Source organism: Symphalangus syndactylus, chromosome 21 (assembly GCF_028878055.3).
Source record: "Symphalangus syndactylus isolate Jambi chromosome 21, NHGRI_mSymSyn1-v2.1_pri, whole genome shotgun sequence".
NCBI lineage: Eukaryota > Metazoa > Chordata > Mammalia > Primates > Hylobatidae > Symphalangus > Symphalangus syndactylus.
In genome coordinates this window covers 74,348,846-74,371,127 of record NC_072443.2, presented here as the reverse complement: position 1 = coordinate 74,371,127, position 22,282 = coordinate 74,348,846, and the positions used below count along the sequence as shown (strand labels likewise).

The 22,282-nt window shown below is 42.6% G+C and overlaps 1 protein-coding gene across 2 annotated transcripts in view; it reads right to left on the bottom strand.

Moving 5' to 3' along the window:
- The window catches only part of FRMD4B (FERM domain containing 4B), a 379,712-nt gene that overhangs the window by 204,344 nt on the left and 153,086 nt on the right, over nt 1-22,282 (bottom strand). Inside the window, exon 1 of one of the 2 annotated variants that reach the window (XM_055259747.2) lies at nt 13,630-13,897. The exons of the other annotated variant lie outside the window; for it this stretch is intronic. Within the exon in view, the coding sequence (XP_055115722.2) occupies nt 13,630-13,791 (162 nt within the window). The 5' untranslated portion in view covers nt 13,792-13,897. Of the gene's footprint in view, nt 1-13,629; nt 13,898-22,282 lie in introns of those variants that run through there. 2 annotated transcript variants of the gene reach the window in all.

Here is a 22,282-nt window from a genome sequence, read left to right as displayed (position 1 = left end):
CCCAACACTTTGGGAGGCTGAGGTGGGCGGATCACCCGAGGTTAGGAGTTCGAGACCAGCCTGGCCAACACGGAGAAAGCCCGTCTCTGCTAAAAATATAAAAATTAGCTGGGCGTGGTGGCACACACCTGTAATCCCAGCTACTTGGGAGGCTGAGGCAGGAGAATCACTGGAACCTGGGAGGTGGAGGTTGCAGTGAGCTGAGATCATGCCATTGCTCTCCAGCCTGGGTGACAGAGCAGGACTCTGTCTCAAAAACAAACAAACAAACAAATAATGAATGACGATATCTGATAGAATGGTAGTTTAAATGATGACATCCAGTGTATATCATGGTCCACTCTTTTTAATCATTATATGTGTGTATATGTGTGTACCTACCTACACATATACATACACAGATATTCATTTATTTTTCACTATTACCTTAGAAGGCAGGTATAATATTAATATCTCCAATTCAAAAAGGAGGCACAGACATGGAGTAACTTGCCCAGGGTTATACACGTAATGGGTAGCAAAGCTGGGATTTGAACTCAGGCAGTGTGGTTCTAGTGTCTGTGCACTTAAACCCCTAAGATTTACAAGGATTCCCTTGTGCTGATGCGAACACCTCCATGATTTGACTTTAGGGATAAGTGGGGTGAGAGGAGGAGAGAGAACGCCAGCCAGGTGTTTGTAGATGCTTGCATGTTTGCAATTAGAAATTAACAACTTCACCAAAGACTTTTTCTCCTTTTGAAGTGGAAAGGCTACTTAAAGAAATGGACTAGGCAGTCTTACCGACCCTTTTTACTTTAGTTTAAATGAGTTTATCAAATCTGGCTGTGGTTACAGAGTTTGGTAGAGGGAGCAATCAGAGACTAGCAGAGTGCTAGAAAGAAACGTAGGTAAACGTAGAAAAGGAAGAGGCTGACTTTAGGTAAGTGGCAAACTAAGTGCATCTCATTCAATGACTCAAGTGGATGAGATTAGGATTTAGACACATCTAAGCTCCAATCTTTGCTCACGAACAAATTAATTAACAACTGTGAACAATTTCTGTATTTGCCAAATGAGTTTAATTATACCTATTTAACATCATTAGAAGAATTAAATAAAATGGTGAATACAAAATGCTCAGCACTGTGTCTGACATATAGAGAAATGTTTATTAAATAAATATAACTGGCCAGGCATGGTGGCTCATGCCTGTAATCCCAGCACTTTGAGAGGCTGAGGTGGGAGGATTGCTTCAGGGCAGGATTTCAAGGCCAGCCTGGGCAATAACAAGATCCCGTTTAAAAAAAAAAAAAATTGCTGGGTGTGATGGCACACCTGGAGTCTTAGCTACTTGAGAGGCTAAGGCGAGAGGATCACTTGAACCCAGAAGCATAACACTGCAGTGAGCTATGATTGCACCAATGCACTCTAGTCTGAGACACAGAACAAGACCCTGTTTCAATCAATCAATCAATTGATCAAAAAATGCTTAAGATGAGCCAGGCAGCCTAGTGAAATCATTTAGATAATCTTGTTTTGTCCCCTCAACGACCCTGGTAGGTAGGCACTATTACTTCCTCATCTTAGAGAAGATAAAATGAGGCACCAAGAAGTCAAGTAACTTGTCCATGTCACACACCTATTAAGTAGGGTGTTTGGACTTAAATCCTGGTCAGAGTTTGCACTCTAGCATGATAACTTTTGGCTTAGGATCAAGTCTTTGCCAGGGGTCCAAATTTTTTTTTTTTTTTTTTTCTTGAGACGGAGTCTCACTCTGTCGCCCAGGCTGGAGTGCAGTGGCGCAATCTCGGCTCACTGCAAGCTCCACCTCCCGGGTTCACGCCATTCTCCTGCCTCAGCCTCTCCGAGTAGCTGGGACTACAGGCGCCCGCCACCACGCCCGGCTAATTTTTTTGTATTTTTTAGTAGAGACGAGGTTTCACCGCGGTCTCGATCTCCTGACCTCGTGATCCGCCCGCCTCGGCCTCCCAAAGTGCTGGGATTACAAGCGTGAGCCACCGCGCCCGGCTGGGGTCCAAATTTTTACATTTGAAGAGCTACTATTTCTCCATCAATGTTATCTTTAACCTTTATACCAAACTTAAAAGATCTTATTTTATCTTTTTATAGGTAAATAAACAGGCTTAGAAAGGGTAAGCAGCTTGGCTCAAGGTCATATAGCCGATAAGTGATGGAGATTTGATTTTTATCCTGGGTTCAGCTGTGTCTAGCCCATTCTATTTCCCTATTTTATCAAGGACCTTTTCTCTCTTAGGTAATAAGCATCTAATCGAATTTTAATGAGACAAACTAATTCCTGTAAAAATATTTGCTGGCTACACTACCCAAGGGTAGCATGATGCTTATAATAACCAGGTCTTCTTAGCAGTTGCAAATCTCAGGGTCAGATCAGAGGACAGCTTACACAGACGGGAAAGATAGCAGACATGGGGTCCTAGAGCCTTTGTGCATGAGGATATCGAGTTCTTAGTACTATGGAGTGAGGGTCAGAGTTAGGAGGAAGAAAATTTAACAGTTTCCTGTCAGAGAGACAGAAATAAAGCAACTAAAAGTTGTGAGCATGTTTGCTTTTCTAGTATAAACCAGACAGTAGCATTAAGATGCTAGTGCTGCCTGATAAAATCCTGTGCCATAAAACCATGTGCCCACAGTGTGTCTACACAGTGGTCAGTGGGCCCCTTTCCTGGTGGCCATCCAGACTACAATTCTTCATCTGGGTGGCGAGAGGAATGAGTCAAGGTTTCTGCAAACTTTAGAAGCTTCAAAGGTTAAGAAATTACGTGCATAAGAAATTATGAACAATGCATATGTGAAGATAAAATTGCCAGACATCCATCCAACCATTCATCTGTCCATCCAATTGCCTACCCACCAACCCATCCACCCATCCAATCATCCATCCACCCACCCACCCACTTACCCATCCACCCATGCAAGCATCCATCCAACCAAACACCTACCTATCTATCCTACCCACCATTCATCCATCCAACATCCATCCATCTAACAATCCACCCATCTATCCATTCATCCACCCACCCACCCACTTGCCTGTCCACCCATCCATCCATTTATCCATCCACCCCATCCCATCCATCCATCCATCCATCCATCCTTCCATCCATCCAATCATCTATTTAACCAAGCACCCATCTATTGGTCCATCCATATAACATCTGACAGTGTTTTTAGTGCTTTTAAATATTAATACATTTAACCTTTGTAACCATCCCAAGAAAATAACTCTTTGATGTAGGTACTATAATTGTCCACATTTTACAGCAGAAAAAAAAACGGAGCTTTGGAGAACTCACATAACCAGTAAAAGGTGAGTTAGGATTTGAATTCAGGCGGTCTGAGTTCATAGACTTCATCTTTAAGCAGTAGGCTGTTTCCACCCAGTATTTTTTGAGTGAACGAACAAATGAACAAATGAAAAAATTGTATCTTTATGTGTCATTTCTCTTAAAATAAAGCATCAAATTTGTGGCCAGAGGCTGAGTGTTAGAGTCAGCTAGCATGCTATTCAAATCCCAACACTATGACTTATTACCTATTATAATAAGTATATAAAATCAATAAAATGGGGTTCATAATATCACATTGAAGAGGAGAAAGGCACAACATCTAATACAGTGTGTAAAATCTAGCAACTCTCCTTTTCAGTATACATCATATAGAAAGTCTTGCTCATATGCACAAGGAGACAAGTAAAAAAATTTTCACTGTACTGTTATTTGGAAATAACTTATGTCTATCAACAAGAGATTGATATATTCATGCAATGGGATATAGAGATTAAAAATGAATTTAGAGATGAATCCCAAAAACTTACTGAAAGAAAAATAAATGCAGCAGAATGATGCATACATATATAAGTTTTACAGACACACAAAGTAATATATATTGTTTATAGATACAAACAGATGTGACATAATTATAAAAACATGCCTGGGAATAAAAAACTTCAGGGCAAGATTTTCTAGGGAGTGGGAAGAGGTACAAAGGAGGTTTCAACTGATTCAATATAATTTTATTATATTACAAAAAAGTATCCAAAACAAACATGACAGATTATTAGTAACATGCCTTAAACAGTGCTGGGAGCACAGATTTTTCCTTGCATTATCTTTTATATTTCTGTATATTGAAATAAGCCCTTAAGTTTTCCCTTCTTAAAGGTAGTACATGCAAAGTGCCAAGCATAAGGCCTAGCATATAGAAAGGCCTAGCATAGAGCAGCTGCTTAACATCTAGTAGCTGTTAGTCAAGACAGCAAGGTTACATAAAAGTACCAGTTAAAGGGAAAATAGCTATTTAAGCAAAAAGCCTTACCTAAACACACACACAAAATTTAAGAGACAAAAAAATGACTACAAAGGACATTAGGGGAAAATGGAACTATTTAATTTACTATATTTGCCAGCATTTTTTATAGCAAAAGTTTATTTCAAGGATGCCAGAATGTATATCTGTTATGTATGTACATATATACACAATATATCTAATTACATATGGGTGTTAATTTTAATTTTTTTCATGAGAGCTTAATTTCTATCTGCTTTCCATGTTTTAAGTCATATGGTCTTGTTTATAACATTTAGAACTGCAGATCTGATTCCTCATTTGAGTCATTCAAACTTTTCCACAACAACCAACTGGGACATCAAAAATATAATGTTCAGAATAAACATAAGTAGGGGATGAATGAGAAAGTTATTTTATGCTACAAGCTCCACCAAGAAAAGATGGAATGTGAAAAACAAACACTCATTTGAAGAGTCCGGAGAGTCCATTCCTGATGCTTTTCAAGCTGTGCAACAAAGGTTCAAAAATGCTTTTCAAAGAACCTGGGACTAATTTTGTTGAGTTTAGCTGACATGTTTCTTTTAGAAATTTCTGTCAGGTGATGGGCTAAAAACTTAAGATAAAAAAATTAAAAATTAGTTTTTGGGTACCTTAGCATCTTAGTTCCCTGCCATAAAAACTTTGGTTACAAGAAAAAGCAGGAGATTAATTTTCTCAGTGATAAATGGACTCATTTCATTTATCACCCAAATTTTCTCTCCTTTCTGTATGTGTTAATCACTGCTATAATGGTAAGTAGCTGAGTCTGCTGTGGTCCAATCCCTTGAAAAAAGTGTGGCAACCAGTCAGGAGACCTGTCTGAAGGCTGGCTGTGTTTTAAAGCTAGATTCTACATCCTCACGCCAAGGCAATCTCACTCTCCACTTTCTTCCTGCTGGCCTTGCTTCAGGGCAGGCTTTAGTCCTAGCACCTGTTGGGGAGGCACCCGTAGAAGGTGCTTGATGTGTTGCCCAAACATTTTTCCCCAGCTGTTGGGAGTGTTGTGAGCCGACAGCTCTCAGCCCCCTCTGGAAATTGCAGTCCCTTAAAGAGAGCTGCCTCCTCCAAGGTCATCCTATCCCCCTTTTCAAGGGTAGCCCATCTCCGATAATGGGTTAATGAGGGTGGGGAGAAGACCTACCCCTCTCGTAACAACCTGGGACAATTCTCAGCTTCAGAGCTACCTGGGAGGTCAGCTGCAGTTTTTGTTGAGCCTGAATTCTAGTTCAACTTTTCCCTCTGCTTAATCTGCTTAATCCTACTTCTTCTTCTTCTTCTTTTTTTTTTTTTTTTTTTTTGGAAACAGAGTCTCACTCTGTTGCCCAGGCTGGAGTGCAATGATGTGATCTCTGCTCATTGCAACCTCTGCCTCCCGGGTTTAAGTGATTCTCCTGCCTCAGCCCCCTGAGTAGCTGGGACTACAGGTGTGTGCCACCATACTTGGCTAATTTTTTTGTGTGTGTATTTTTAGTAGAGATAGGGTTTTGCCATGTTGGCCAGCTGGTCTTGAACTCCTGGCCTCAAGTGATCCGCCCACCTTGGCCTCCCAAAGAGCTGGGATTACAGGCTTCAGTCACCAATCCTACTTCTTTTGTATTCCCTTCTCCAGGTGCAGGTCTTCAGAGGGCTCTCTAATAAACTTCCTGCTTGTTAATCTCCATTTCAGAGTCTGCCACCTAAGGAACCAAATCTGTGTCAGCATTTACGCTGTTCTGTGGCAAGGCAGAACTGGTTTGCCTGGCCCCTTTGGTTGGGTGGGTATGTGACCAGTTCTGCCAATGACTGAGAAGTGACATGAGCCACTTAGAGGCCAAGCATTTAACTGCTAGGACCAGACTCTGAAGAGCTCTTCACCTTCTATCAGGGCAACTGGCAATGTTTAGGAACATTCTGTGGACCTGAATGACAGTAATCAACCAAGCTTCCAGCCAACCAGTGATTGGATAGGTAGTATAAGAAAAAGTAGAGGAAATTATTGCTTTAAGCCACCAGGATCCTGGGGCTGTTTGTTGCCATGGCTAACCTCATCTATGCTGACTGATACACTGACATCACTACAACAGCCTCCGAGCTTCCCTCGCCTTACTGCTTCCCTATGCAACACTTCCCAAATCTATCTGCCTCACGGCTACCAGTGGTATTTCTAAATCAACTCTTTCCTTCCCCACAAAGATCTCCCCATAAACATCAAAATTCTAAAGTACAGGGTCATTCAAGTTCAGGCATTATTCTCAATCAAAATCTCTTTGTCTTTGTCTCTCTACTCATCAAGGTTAAAAAAAAAACAAAAATCCCCCTTTATAATCCCCAACAAAAGTCATGTTCCATGCCTGAAATACCCTTCTACCGTCCTCCTACTTGTCCTTCAAAGAAAGGCTTAAGACTCACTCCCTCCAAGAAGCTTCCTTGGTCCTTCCCTTTTGCGTTATTCCTGTCTGGTTTAGACTCCCTCCACTGATCATCTAAAAAGCCAAAGCCCTTTCATAGACCTTGGTTTCCTTAACTGTCTCCCTTACATGAAAATACATGTTCTGAAGGCAAGACAAAAGTCTATTTTGATTTTGTGTTTCTAACACCTTGGCATAGGAACTGAGACTTGGTGAGCCCTTGATAATTATTTTAGGTATGAATGAATGAACAAATGAATAAATCAATCTATGACTCCAATCATTATATTTTACAGAGAAGGACCTAGTAAAGGTAAACTGAGCACTCATCCTGAACATTTGTTTTTTAATTTCTAAGTAATTATAATTTTTTTTTTGAGACAGGGTCTCACTCTGTTGCCCAGGCTGAAGTGCGGTGGCACAATCTCAGCTCACTGCAGCCTTAGCCTCCCAGGTTCAAGCATTCCTCCTGCCTCAACCACCTAAGTAGCTGGGGCTACAGGCACACACCACCACAACCAGCTAATTTTTGTGTTTTTTGTACAGGTGGGGTTTCGCCATGTTGCCCAGGCTGGTCTCCAACTCCTGGGCTCAAGTGACCTGCCCGCCTTGGCCTCCCAAATGCTGGGATCACAGGCATGAGGTGCCACACCCAGCCACGACTAGGTTTTTGATGAGAAAAATTTTCCATATTCCTTTAAGTTCCGTTTTTCTGTGATAGAATTATGGACTTTTTTCCTCTAGTATTCTCCACCTTTTTTTTTCTTGTCTGGGGATTGGCAAACTTTTTCTGTAAAGGGCTGGATAGTAAATATTTTCAGCTTTGTGGGCAATAGTTCTTGTATCAGCTACTGAACTTTAAGTAGTTCGGACACAACTGCTCAATCTTGCCATTACAGTGTGAAAGCAGCTGGAGACAACATGTAATAGATGAGCCTGGCTGTGAGCCAACAAAACTTTATTTACAAAAACAAGAGGCAGGCCAGCCTTTGCCCACAAGCCATAGTTTGCTGACTCCCTTTCTAGTCCAACTAATTTAGAAGACTGTGGAGAGTGAAGGGTGAGAGCAAGCAAACTGTATACAGTATGAAATGTACAAGGGCTCAATAGGGAATTGTCCTTTGGAGGACTTGGCCTTTGCCCACCAACGTGGTGAGATCCAGAGTTCAGGCATTACCAGTTTGTGGATCACTGGAGTCGGATATAGCAAGATTGTCTCTTCAGAGACCCTAGTGGGAGATGGCTGTGACCTTCTAGATTTTAACTGTGGGCTTAGCTAAAAGAGAATGTGCTCTACTGTGTGGAACACAGTCCAAATACCCAGGGTCCACCCCACACACGCTGCTGTGGGAAATTTCACAGTCTCTTTTACTGAGCATCCTCAGGAAACATGTAAAAATGGGAACGTAGTCTCACCAAGTCCAGGTGAGACTAGTTCCTCTAGTCTCACCTATAAAAGCAATAGTAATGCCCCTAGCTACCCTCTATCAAGTACCTCCTTTGAGTTCAGTATTAAATCCTTTACATAAACAAGAGCTAACATTTATTGAGCATTTGATTGTGCCAGGAAAAGTGCTAAGTGATATATATGTTCTGTCATGAATTTCTCACCCTATTTCATAATGCGGCTACTTCTGTTCCCCCACTCTTACCCAGGAGGAAATGAAGCTCAGAGAGGGAAAGCAATTTGTCCGAGGTCAAATTTGCTCAAGTTGAGCCTACAGACTCTGCCGTGTTCTGTGTTGTATGCTACCCCCTCATGGACAGCTACCTGCCTCAGGAGAGCTGATCCAGCCTCTTATTGGTCACTTAAATATCCCGGAGTCTGTGCAAGTTGCCTCCTGTTGGAGGCAATGACTGCCTTCAGGGTTTACAAGAAATTCTACCTTTGGGACACTGGAGAGAAGGGGAAAATCTAATCCCAAGGAATAAACTGAGGGTTTTGTTAGAACATGCCACACTTAATAAAAAGCAAAGGGTGTTGATTATTTTTTTCTGTAATATTCTGTCATCATTTTCCACCTAAGTTGTTTGTGAAACCTAATTAATTGCTATAACAAAACCCATCCAGGCAAGATATAAGGAGGATAGGGATATGGCTGATGAACCAGCTTTTAGCATTTAGCTTAAAGTGAAGGTGAATACTCATGTCTGCTACTTTAGCCAAATTCAAGGCTTCACTCATAAAGTAACTCTTTGTTCAAGGCAGCCTCAATGCAGCCTGAGCCTGCTTTTTATTTAGTCTCATTACTACAGAAAGGCCTTATAGCTAGTATCTTAATTATTCATGGTTTGTTGGCAAATTAAGTCACTTGCTTCTCCAATATCTAGAAATGGAGGAAGTGTTCAATTCCAAAGAAATTACGCCTTCCTAGCTTTGCTAGCCTGACAATAATGTTGTTGGCAAATACCTTATGAATAGGTGGGAGATCTTATTTCACTTATAGTATATGAATAAAAAGAACACCCCCAGGAGACTGCCAGGTATTTCATGTAATGGATACCTCCCTTCCCACCCTATTTCTCTCTAGAGTGATTAAGCTTTGGCTTTCCTTACAAACAAGACTATTCAGACTAGAAGCAAGCAAAATGACACCTTTTTATCAACAAGATCATATAAAATTTGGTTCAGTAAAATATGTAACTCCCTGGTGTGTGTGTGTTTCTAGTCCATATGCCTGAAAGCTGAGCAGTGCAGTGGAACAATCCCCTCTCTGATTTAGAATTCACAATTATGGGATAGCAAAGGGGTATTCTTATGATAAGCCCCTTAACTCAAATTTGTATGGCAAAATACCTACAAAGGTATTTGAGCATTAATTTTTGTACATATCTTGAAAAATAGCTAACATTTTTACGTAAAGAGCACTAGATTTGATATTCTAATGATGCAGTGGACATTGTTGGTTGCATTTCAGCCAAACATTTTGCCTTTCCTCCCTGGCAGCTCTGTGGTCTGAGTAGGGCCAATCTTACTCCTAGGTTCGGAAATGGGTCCCTTCCCCCTCTAGCCTTAGCAAATCAATGCAATCCAGTGTTTCTTAACCTTTTAATTCATTGTTACCTGCTTAAGGAGACTTTTTAGATTTTTGTTTGTTTGTCATCCCTCCTATTTTATTTTATTTTATTTATTTATTTTGAGACAGAGTCTCACTCTGTTGCCCAGGTTGGAGTGCAGTGGTGTGATCATGGCTTACTGCAACCTCCATCTCCCAGGTTTAAGTGATTCTCCTGCCTCAGCCTCCCGAGTAGCTAGGATTACAGGCATGTGCCACCATGCCTGGCTAATTTTTGTATTTTTAGTAGAGATGGCGTTTTGCCATGTTGGCCAGGCTGGTCTCAAACTCGTGAGCTCAAGTGATCCACTCGCCTCAGCCTCCCAAAGTGCTGGGATTACAGGCATGAATCACCACATCCAGCTACTTTTTGTATTTTTAGTAGAGACGTGGTCTCGCCATGTTGGCCACGCTGGTCTTGAACTCCTGACCTCAAGTGATCTGCTCACCTTGGCCTCCCAAAGTGCTGAGATTAGAGGTGTGAGCCACTGCACCCAGCCCAATCCCTACCATTTTAATGTCACAGATATGCTGTATTTCTGTTTATATATTGCATGTATATTTGTGCTTTATAAATAAAAGTAGTGAATTTTTTTCCCACTCCCCTCCTCCAAAATAATTTTTGCCTCCTTTGAGCCATTTCACTCTCATTGGGAATGCATACATTGTCATCCCATACTCTGTGCCAATCAGTGCATGGCATCAGGAGTGGGTACAGACCCCAAATCGGAGTTCCAGCATGTAAACTGGGACTTTTTTTTTTTTTTTGATAGTTGGAGGATATGAGAAATTCTTTCTTTCTGGATGTGTGGATATAAGGCCTGAAACTGCTGTGATTATCTGCTATTGCGAGGGAAGAAACCAGCTGAAGATAAAGCCAACACATGAGCAAGACCAGGACTGAAAGCATGGTACCCTGATCAAACAATACCTAAAGTTCATTCTACTGCTAGACTTTTCAGCTGTGACAAAAGTCATTTCTTTTTACTCTGTAGGCAAGTTTGACTTGGGTTTTCTATTATAATAAAAAAATCCTAACTGATAGAAAAGATAACATTTATTGGATGTTTTCTAAACTCCAGGCAGCGTGCTAAATATCTTACATGTCAATTAATTCTTTTATCAACCTCTGTGATTAGTACTATTAATTTCCCATCTTACAAATGATGAAGCTGAAGTATAGTAAGATTAACTTACCCATGGTCATACATAGGCAAAGACTGGATTAACTCCCTTGTCTATTTAACTTGCAGTTACTGTCTTTTAGTTCCACACAGTTGTCACTACTTTTTCACTTAATATTTGAAAAGCATTAAAAAATGATCTTTCTTTGCAAAGGATTATGTTGCACAATTAAGAATATTCAAAGGCTGAAAATATTTTTGAAAATCTTATTTTTGCAAAAGCACAGGAAGTATTAAACTTAGAGATCATTTTCTTCCGATTCTGCATTCATAGAAGCCTTTGTTATTCATTTTCATTGATACATATTAGATGTACATGTTTTGGGGGTACATGTGATAATGTGACACATTCATATAATCAAAGCAGGGTAACTGGGGTAGCCAATACTTTAAATATTTTAATTAATTAATTTTTTAGAGGAAGTCTCCCTCTGTCACTTAGGCTGAAGTGCAGTGGGGTAATTATGGCTCACTGCAGCCTTGAACTCCTGGGCTCAAGTGATCCTCCTGCCTCAACCTCTTGAGCAGAGGGAACTACAGGTGCATGCCACTATACCTGGCTGATTTTTAAATTTTTTGTAGAGATGAGGTCTCACTATGTTGCTCAGACTGGTCTTGAACTCCTGGGCTCAAGTGATCCTCTCACTTCAGCCTCCCAAAATGTTGGGATTACAGGCATGAGCCATGGTGCCCAACCATTATCTTTTCTTTATGCTAGAAACATTCAAATTATTCTCTTCTTGTTATTTTGAAATGTACAACTGATTAATGTTAAAAATAAGGAGTGGGGACTTATTATTTTTTCTTTTTTTTTAAGAAATGGGTCTCACTATATTGCCCAGGCTGGCCTCAAACTCCTGGGCTCAAGGGATCTTCCTGCCTCAGCCTTTTGAGTAGCTGGGATTACAGACGCACAGCACACTGCCTTACTAGCAACATTATTTTAGATGTTCTTATCAATTATGATATGGTATTGGCTCAGTCACCATCCATTTTAGAGAAAAGAAAAAATATATATATTTTAGTAGCTCAGTCTCTCAAACTGCTATTGCGCTTAAAAATTATCAGTCAACCTTATAAAGAACCCATAAGGTCTCAGGTTTCTGGAATCTTTATTTTTGAGTTGGTCAGTAACAGTATTAGAGATAAGCCATAAATCCTCTGAATCCTTGGGGATTGAGGCACAGAGTCACTCTGGTTGGCTACAATATTTGCGTTCCCTTTTTGAAAGTTTCTCAAACATTAAAAAGAAAAACCAAAATTACACAAGGGGCACTTATTCTACAGACCAAACTGAACAGGGATTTCCCAAGAGAGGAAAAAAAAGCCTTGAAAGACAGACACAGTTCTGGCTCCAAAAAGCCAGGGAGCTACGTAATGTGGCCAGATGGGATATATCCACAATTCTCTAATACTCTCAAACTCCCACATGCTGCCCTGGTTCCCAACCTGCCTTTCAGATTCCATTTCAAAATGCAAGATATCACAGATATGTTATACGAAGCAGAAGCAGTGAAAGCACAAGTTCAAATGTTCCTCATGTTTTAACAAGGATGACAAGGGGACACTGACTCTTTAGACTTCCATAGGCTAACCTTAGGTGATGGCCTTTTCATTTTGCCTGATTGATGGAAGACTATGGTTTGTCAAAATCAAGTGCTTGATCATGTATCAGACACAATATAATGAGATATAAATTCTAGACGTATTAGGAACAGTGTCAACTGGGGGGAATCCAGGAACTGCAACAAAGCTATTCCACATCACAGGAAAGAAAATAAGATATTATGTTTCCACAGTAAACACCAAGTATATTTGTAATTAAACAACGCAGATTTAAAAAAATCTCAAATATATTAACAACCAAAGCACAGAACTTTTAAATTCATAAATTACTGTTTAAAAAAAAATCCAGGCAAACTGCAGTCCCAGAGAGGATGAACGGTCTCCTAATTGAGCAAAGTTGCTGCATTTTTTGCCTGCAGGATGGGACCGAGCAGAGAAATAAAGGGGCTGTGTTGTGTGACAGGGAGTAAATCCTAACATAAGCATTCCAACGTGTAGCAGGGCCACCCCTCCCTTCCCCAGCCTATCATCCTCCTGCGAAGTGTTCACAATTTGCTGTCCTTCCTTCCAAAAGCCAGTAGACACAGAATCAGCTTTTCCTGGCTCTGCCTTACAAGTTGGGGCTGCCTGATGGAAAACTGAAAATCCAGCGGAAGGATGCAAATCCACCGAGGCCCCCTTTACCAGCAAATTGGTGTGAAACCGTTGCTCCAGAAGCAGCCACTCCCACCCCCAACGAAATTAAAAAGAAGGACTCATTTGAATGTCTAAGTGGCTTTCTGCAGACCCTCTGCTGCAAAGAAACAGCCTCCCTAGCCAAGCGCCAGCCAGTACACCATCACTCTGTAACAGGTATCTGCAAACGCTCGGACTATCTCGCAAGTGCCCCCCATGCCCGATTTAAAAAATTCACAAGCTCTGTCAAGCAATAGTACCTAGAGCTGCTGAGCGTTTGACCCAAGGGCCAAGCAGTCTGCTAGGAGTTTAAGAAGAGCTGGGGGGAATAAAATCATACAGGTGGAGCCGGCTTCCCATGAGTGCCGGGCATCCTGCTGGGGCCCTCGGGTGCCGCTCGCCCTGGCTCACCTGGTACACGTCCTGCAGCCCGCACCACGTCCGCAGCACCTGGTGGCAAGCCCGCAGCCTCTCTGTGTACCATCTCCGCAGCGTGGACACGGTCAAGTTCCACACGAAGCGGCTGCCGCTGAACAGCAGGTCCTCCACGCCACACATGAACACCGAAGCCATGCCTCCTCCTTCGCTCCGAACCCGGGGGTCCCGACTCTCGTAGGTGCAGCCCCGACCCCAGCGGCCCGCCCGCCTGGGCTCCCGACGCCGGCTTCTGCTGGCAGCCGGCGGGTCAAGCCTGCCACCAAACTCGTCTTTCACCGTGCGTCCTGGCCAGGCTCCGGCGGCATGCCCTGGGATTGGGTGCCCGCCAGCCAACGGCTGCGACTGGCACACAGAAGCCCAGTGTCCACCCCCGCCCGCTCGCAGCGCCGAGCAAGCTGTGCTAAGCTCCACCAAGCTGGCCCTCGGCGCTCCCGGGGCACGGGAAGCCCTGGCCGGCGAGGACTCCCCCTGGCGCTTCCCCAGGGCGCGGGGCATGGACGGAAGCGGAGCAACTCTTTGCAGGCAGAGAGGAGAGCTGCATTTCAGCACACTTGGCTTCCACGTCTTGCGCGCGCGCGAACACACACACACACACACACACACACACACACATCGGACGAGTAGTCTCCTAATCTGCCTGGGTGAACACCTTACTCATCTTGCTCTGTTCACACTGATAAACACCTCTGGGCAGCCACAGATGCAGAAGAGAGACAGAGAGAAAAAAAAAATCTCCAAGGCATCCCTTTGGACCCTACTCCTGGGGGAATAGCCATGAATGTTTCCTTGGTTCTGCTGGAAGCAGGAGATGAAGGCAACAGTCTCAAAGCAACAGGCGGCCCTAGAACCTGCCTTTGCTCCTAACTTGAGGGTCTCAGAGAAAATCACAACCTCCTGTGGTTGCCAGCAGGAGGGCAGGTTTCCTCACACCAAGATGCTGCTAATTCCAATGCAGCAGTCAGGGAGAAAAACAGAGTTCTTGGTACCTTGTAAATAGCTTGCCGTTACTACTGCTGGGAAACAGAAGCCCATAAGAGAATCGGTGGTTTAGTTCTGGAAAATTCAGCGTCTGGACATGTCTAACCTCACCTACCAGCACCAACCTCCATGGGTAGTTTATTCTCTCCTCAAAACCAAAGGAAACTGTCCCACCACTCATGAAGTCACTAGATAATTAATCTTATTTATTTATTTATTTATTAAATTTGTCCCTCAGGAATTGATACGGATTGTTGGAAACATTTGGAAAAGGGAGCTCAAGGAGTCTCACCTACCACCAGTCTCTGTTTTCCTTTATTTATTTTTGAGACAAGGTCTGTTGCCCAGGCTGGAGAGCAGTGACTCAATCATAGCTCACTGCTGCCTTGAACTCCGGGGATGATGTGATCCATCTTCCCACCTCAGCCACTGGGACTACAGGTGCTAAGTTTATTATCATTATTATTTTTTTTTTTGTAGAGATGGGGTCTCACTATGTTGCCCAGGCTGGTTTCAAATGCCTGAGCTCAAGCAATCTTCCAGCCTCAGCCTCCCAAAGTGCTAGCATTACAGGCATGACCCACTGTGCCCAGCCTCCATTTTCCCTTAGAATGTATGAAGATTTCTCATAGCAAAAGTGCTGTAGCAAATTTCAGGATGGAGTTTTTTCCTGAATCCATCTGTAGGTCAATTGTCTGTATTTTCTTGGCTGTTTCACACCTGGGTTGTTATCTATGCTATTAAGTGGCACCAAAAGGAAAGGTAAGGCACCAAAGCTTTTCTCCTGAACCAGCCCAGAAGACTCCAGAACAGATTATTGACAAGTAAATCAGCTTGATTTCAGGTATCAAATGTGCTTTTAGAATCTTAATTCAGGTGAAACTCAATCAGTCAAAAGACGAAGAACACAAAATCTGTCCTCAAAGTGCCTGTTGTTTTCAGTGACTGTAATCAGAAAACTTTTAAATGAGATTTCTTTCTTTAATAAAATTGCCTAAGAGTTTTTGTTGAATTAGTTAATAGGACACAAGACTTGGTCCAAGATTTGCAAACCTTTCTTCACAGTAATTCTTCCCTATGTGCCATCAGTATTAGTATTGATGGTTTTTTTTCAAGATGATGGTAATGATGAATCTGAATACAATAGATTTTACTGAATCAAAAGAAAATGAACTTAGCTTGAAAAAGAAATGTCATCATGCTGAATGGAAAACTACTGAACTTAAAAAATGGCCTATTAGTACAAGCAAATAGTGGTGGTACATTTTTTTTTTAATGATGCAGTTCGACTGTGTTCTCGGAAATGTCAGGCAGCCAAGGGAATACCAGAATAAAACCTACAACAGGTCAATTACCTCTGTCTCATGACACCATCCTCTCAGAAGAGAGGCTCTCGAAACACTCTGGCTGTTAGCTGTCTGTGCATAGGTCTAATGTCAGCAGTCACTTTCAAATTCCGTCATTTTCGTTCAAGGTTTCCAAAGTCAGGGCAATTTTTTAGAAGATAGGATGTAGTATAATAGGGGCTCTCAAAGTGTGGTCACTGGGCCAGCAGCTTTAGCATCACCTGGAAATTTGCTAGAGATGCAAGCTATCAGGCAGCCCCAGAACCAGAAATTGTTGGGGGGTGAGATCAGCGATCAGAGCTTCCAGTTGGCCTCTGGAGGATTCCGACTCATGCTAAAATTAGAGAACTACAATAGTGATAGTATAGTGCTTAGGAGCTAAATCTCATAAAAGAGACACACCCAACTTCAGATCTCTGCTCCTCAGGACCCGTGAGACCCCAAATACGCTCCTTAAATCAACAAAGTCTCAACGTCCTCACGTGTACAATGTATTATCAGTATTCACTACAAAAAGTTTGGGGAAAATTAAGTAAAATATTCTGTATAAGGTCTTTAGCATGGTGTCTGGCGAAGGGTAACCATCCAAAGAAAACTAATCACCATCACCCCCCGAATCAAGAATTGTTTCAACTTTTTGTAGTCAGATAAAATAGTATAAGTAAAATGTGGGTTTTCAAAAATATAGATTTAGTGAGTATAAGTGCAGTGTTGTTATATGGATATATTGCATAGTGGTGAAGTCTGGGCTTTGAGTGTAGCCATCACAAGAATAGTGTACATTGTACCCATTAAGTTATTTCTCATCCTTCATCCCCTCCTGCCCTCTGACCCTTTCCAGTCTCCATTGTCTCTTAGTCCAATTTTTTTTTTTTTTTTTTTGTAACATAGTCTCCCTCTGTCACCCAGGCTGGAGTGCAGTGGCACCATCTGAGCTCACCGCAACCTCCGTCTCCCGCGTTCAAGTGATTCTTCTGCTTCAGCCTCCCGAGTAGCTGGAATTACAAGTGCACAACACCATGCCAGGCTAATTTTTGTATTTTTAATAGAGATGGGGGTTTCAGCATGTTGGCCAGCTGGTCTCGAACTCCTGAACTCGTGATCCTTCCCCCCTCCCGAGGTGCTGGGATTACAGGCATGAGCCACTGCGCCAAGCCTTCTTAGTCCACTCTCTATGTCCATGTGTACATATTATAAAACGTGTTTTTAAATTTCAACTAGTTACCTACCTGTGCTTTCCTATGACTTCCTGTTTGCTGAAGGTGAAAGTTGGTGGCAACTTGTTTTCAGGGAGCAGTTCGGTTGCTCTTTCAAGTTCCCAAAAAGCTTTTTGAGCTTGATCTTCCCCACTAGAGGCAACTTTTCCTGTGGACTCAGAAAAGCTGGGTGCAAGACAGAAGACATCTTATTTCTACTGACATAAACATTGATGCTTTTTTTCTTATCCAAATGGCTTTCCTCTTTGGTACAAGAAGTTCAAAGGTCAAGACTGAGTGATTTTAGAGGGAAGGAAGTGCAACTTCCTCCACTCCAGGGACTGCAGTGGGTGGCAACTGAACCCAGATGTGCAGAAGTGGAGAAAAGTGCTACCCAAGTATGGCATCATCCTTAAAATGGACTAGCCACATGGGACTACCCAGATCCCAGACACACACCCTTGAAGATGGTCTGAAATTTTCTGTGGAAAAGGAGCCAAATCAAGCTAGCTTCAACATTGTCTTGCTTTTTCTTTCTTTCTTTCTTTCTTTTTTTTTTTTTTAATTTAAGAAGAGGATTTTCTTTCCTCCTCAGCACAGAGTTCCCTGCAATACACTGTAATTTCCTGCAGCTCTCTCTGGAGGCTTAAGAAGATGCTTCGGGTGGCAGCATTACTCATACACCTGGGAGTTGTGCTGTCGTAAAAGAGAAATTGTCGTTATGCCTGAGGCTCCTGTAGGTTCTCCTTTGAGGAATCGGCAGGAAGAAGAGCATGAATGCCAAGAAGATAGGACAAATTCCAACCCCTGTCTCTAGGAAGAAAGAGCAACTTAGTGAAATGGCAGCTTCCAGTGGTCCCCTCTGCCTGGCAAAAACACAGAGTCCAACTAATGTCTGTGGTCATTTTTCAGCTGTACCCTCTACACACCTGAAAAACTAGTGTGGGTAAACTGACAGATCATGGACGTCCAACATAGGGCTCGAGGTGAATGAAAACGAGGTCTAGTTCAATGGTTCTCAACCGGGGGCAATTTTGTACCTCCCTCCCATGCTGGGACATTTCGCAATGTCAGAAGACATTTTTGGTTGTCACAACTGGGAGGTGCTACTGGCATCTAGCAGGTAGAGGCCAGGGATGCTGCTAAACATCATATAATGCACTGGTGAGCCCCCACAGCAAAGGACTCTCCTGCCCAAAATGTCCCTGGTGCAGAGGTCAAGGAAACCTGATCTAATTAAATGCTACACCCTGGCCAGGTACGGTGGCTCATGCCTGTAATCCCAGCACTTTGGGAGGCCGAGGCTGGCAGATTACTTGAGGCCAGGAGTTTGAGAACAACCTGGCCAACATGATAAAACCAATCTCTACTAAAAGTAACAAAAATTAGCCCGGAGTAGTGGTGTGCACCTGTAGTCTCAGCTGCTTAGGAGGCTGAGGCGGAAGGACCGCTTGAACCTGGAAGGTGGAGGTTGCAATGAGCTGAGATCACACCACGGCACTCCAGCCTGAGCAACAGAGCGAGATTCTGTCTCAAAAATAAATAAAAAATAAAATAAAATAAATGCTACACCCTGTTCTTCCTCTCATATGACTAGTTGTGGAGAAACACTCTTCCCTCTTATTTTCTTTCCAAAAGGCAAAAGAAATGAAGCAATCACTGTATAATGGTTTTTTGTTTGTTAGTTTTTTTTTACACAGTCACAATTTTGAATATAATGAACTCAAAGTCTTTTGAGAAATAACCGGAATGCCGTTTCCTATGATTTTCACTTATGATTTTTGGATACTTATCATCCAAAGGGAGAATAACTATCATAACAACTATTAATATTTTGGCACTTCAGTTTTTGTTTCATTTTATTTATTTATTTTTATTATTTTTATTATACTTTTAACTTCTAGGGTACATGTGCACAACGTGCAGGTTTGTTACATATGTATACATGTGCCATGTTGGTGTGCTGCACCTGTTAACTTGTCACTTACATTAGGTGTATCTCCTAATGCTGTCCCTCCCCACTCCCTCCACCCCACAACAGGCCCTGGTGTGTGATGTTCCCCACCCTGTGTCCAAGTGTTCCCACTGTTCAATTCCCACCTATCAGTGAGAACATGCAGTGTTTGGTTTTCTGTCCTTGTGATAGTTTGCTCAGAATTATCATTTCATTTAAACCAGAGGCTCCGCAGTACTAGAAGAAGTCTTTCTTTGACATGTTTACAGAAAAAATCCCCCCCCACACTAAACCCAGGTGGAATGCTGATGCCTCCTTTGGGCCATGCACTGTTATGAAAGTCTCTGACTGTACACACGACGGGATATTGCTCCTCTCAGTTCACTTTTCTCTATTAGACTGTCAGCTATGTGAGGAACCACTGTGATGCGACGTGGAAGCAAGGCTGGCTGGGATGGCTCCTCTTTGTGCAGGAGTATCCCATGCACTGGAAGGCATTTAGTGACCTTGGGCTCTGCCTGCTAAATGCAGTAGTGCCCCAGTCATTAGGACAACCACAACAGAAAGCACCTCCATACATTTCTAAATGCTGCTAGGTGGGGTAGTAGATGCCCTCATTCAGAAACCACTGGTACAAGCTGGGAAAGGGTCTTATTCATATTTGTTTCCCCAGTGGCTGGCACATAGCAGGCAATCAATAAATGTTTATTGAACTGACCAATAAATGACTATTTGTCTTAACGGTGAATACAGAAAGTGGTTCATCCATTCCCAAAACACAGTCTTGCTCATTAGAAAATTACGTATTGAGTTCGCACTATGCATCAGGCAGGGAACTAAGCACTCACAACACTGACAAGACTGAGACGATCTCTGTCTAAGCGAGTCTTAGAGGAGAGTGGGGAAGTCAGAAGAGGAATCTGAACAAGAAATGTAAAGGAGCAGGCACTGCCACAGGGGTTCTAATAGAGACAGGTGGGTGAGGATGGGGGGATTAAGGGATGCCTCCCTGAGCACATGACTTTCAGCAGAGACCTGAAGGCTGAGTACGGGAGAATCAGGTGATGATGGGGGTACATGATAGCAATCCAAGGCACAGGGAGCCTTGAGGACAATGCTTGTGGCAAGAAGGATCCCATATTTGTAGAACATAAGGGAAAAGGGCAAGGGGGCTGCTTGACGGTTGGGGGACCAGGAAAGCCTATCAGGGAGGTTGCTGCAGAGTTCTAGGGTACAAAGAAAGAGCTTGAGTCAGGGCTGTGGGAATATCCACATAACTAAGCTGAAAGAGTGTTCCTGTTCCTCAGTCCTCAGGAACCGTGGGGCCTTCACACACAGAGTGGGGTAAGAGGTTGGTGGGCAAAAGTGCCACCCTCAAAGCAAGCTTCTCTTGTGGCCTCTGGGAGTGCTCCCCAACTATGCAGTGGCAGGCTCCTCACTCAGGGGGTGGGGCTCTGAATGCCTCATGTCCCTCTACATCCCATTCCAAAAAGGAGGCAGGAGGCCTGAGGGGCACAAGTTCTGTTTCAATGCCACTCGAGCCAGGGGCTAGGTGACTGGTCTCCTGCTTTCTTTCATCTTTCCCTTTGACTGAGAGATTAAGGGACATCCTTCAGTGTTGGCCTCAAGCAGGAGGAGATGGCAGGAAACACATAGAGGTGGTGGAAGCCTGAATTGGAGGAAGTAGCCAATGTCCCCCTCATAGTCCAAGGCTGACCAGCAGGCTGCTTAACTCTCTGCAGCTGCCTTCATGACTATGAGCAGCTTTTTGGCATCACGAAGCGCTAAAAACCATATAAGCTAAATAATATCCACCACTAAAAAACCAGCTCCTGGATTCATTAATTTTTTGAAGGGTTTTTGTGTCTCTATTTCCTTCAGTTCTGCTCTGATTTTAGTTATTTCTAGCCTTCTGCTAGCTTTTGAATGTGTTTGCTCTTGCTTTTCTAGTTCTTTTAATTGTGATGTTAGGGTGTCAATTTTGGATCTTTCCTGCTTTCTCTTGCGGGCATTCAGTACTATAAATTTCCCTCTACACACTGCTTTGAATGTGTCCCAGTGATTCTGGTATGTTGTGTCTTTGTTCTCGTTGGTTTCAAAGAACATCTTTATTTCTGCCTTCATTTCATTATGCACCCAGTAGTCATTCAGGAGCAGCACATCAAAAAGCTTATACACCATGATCAAGTGGGCTTCCTCCCTGGCATGCAAGGCTGGTTCAACATACGCAAATCAATAAATGTAATCCAGCATATAAACAGAACCAAAGACAAAAACCACATGATTATCTCAATAGATGCAGAAAAGGCCTTTGACAAAATTCAACAACCCTTCGTGCTAAAAACTCTCAATAAATTAGGTATTGATGGGACATATCTCGAAATAATAAGAGCTATCTATGACAAACCCACAGCCAATATCATACTGAATGGGCAAAAACTGGAAGCACTCCCTTTGAAAACTGGCACAAGACAGGGATGCCCTCTCTCATCATTCCTATTCAACATAGTGCTGGAAGTTCTGGCCAGGGCAATCAGGCAGGAGAAGGAAATAAAGGGTATTCAATTAGGAAAAGAGGAAGTCAAATTGTCCCTGTTTGCAGATGACATGATTGTATATCTAGAAAACCCCATTGTCTCAGCCCAAAATCTCCTTAAGCTGATTAGCAACTTCAGCAAATTCTCAGGATACAAAATCAATGTACAAAAATCACAAGCATTCTTGTACACCAATCACAGACAAACAGAGAGCCAAATCATGAGTGAACTCCCATTCATAATTGCTTCAAAGAGAATAAAATACCTAGGAATCCAACTTACAAGGGATGTGAAGGACCTCTTCAAGGAGAACTACAAACCACTGCTCAAAATAAAAGAGGATACAAACAAATGGAAGAACATTCCATGCTCATGGTTTGGAAGAATCAATATCGTGAAAATGGCCATACTGCCCAAGGTAATTTATAGATTCAATGCCATCCCCATCAAGCTACCAATGACGTTCTTCACAGAATTGGAAAAAACTACTTTAAAGTTCATATGGAACCAAAAAAGAGCCCGCATTGCCAAGTCAATCCTAAGCCAAAAGAACAAAGCTGGAGGCATCATGCTACCTGACTTCAAACTATACTACAAGGCTACAGTAACAAAAAC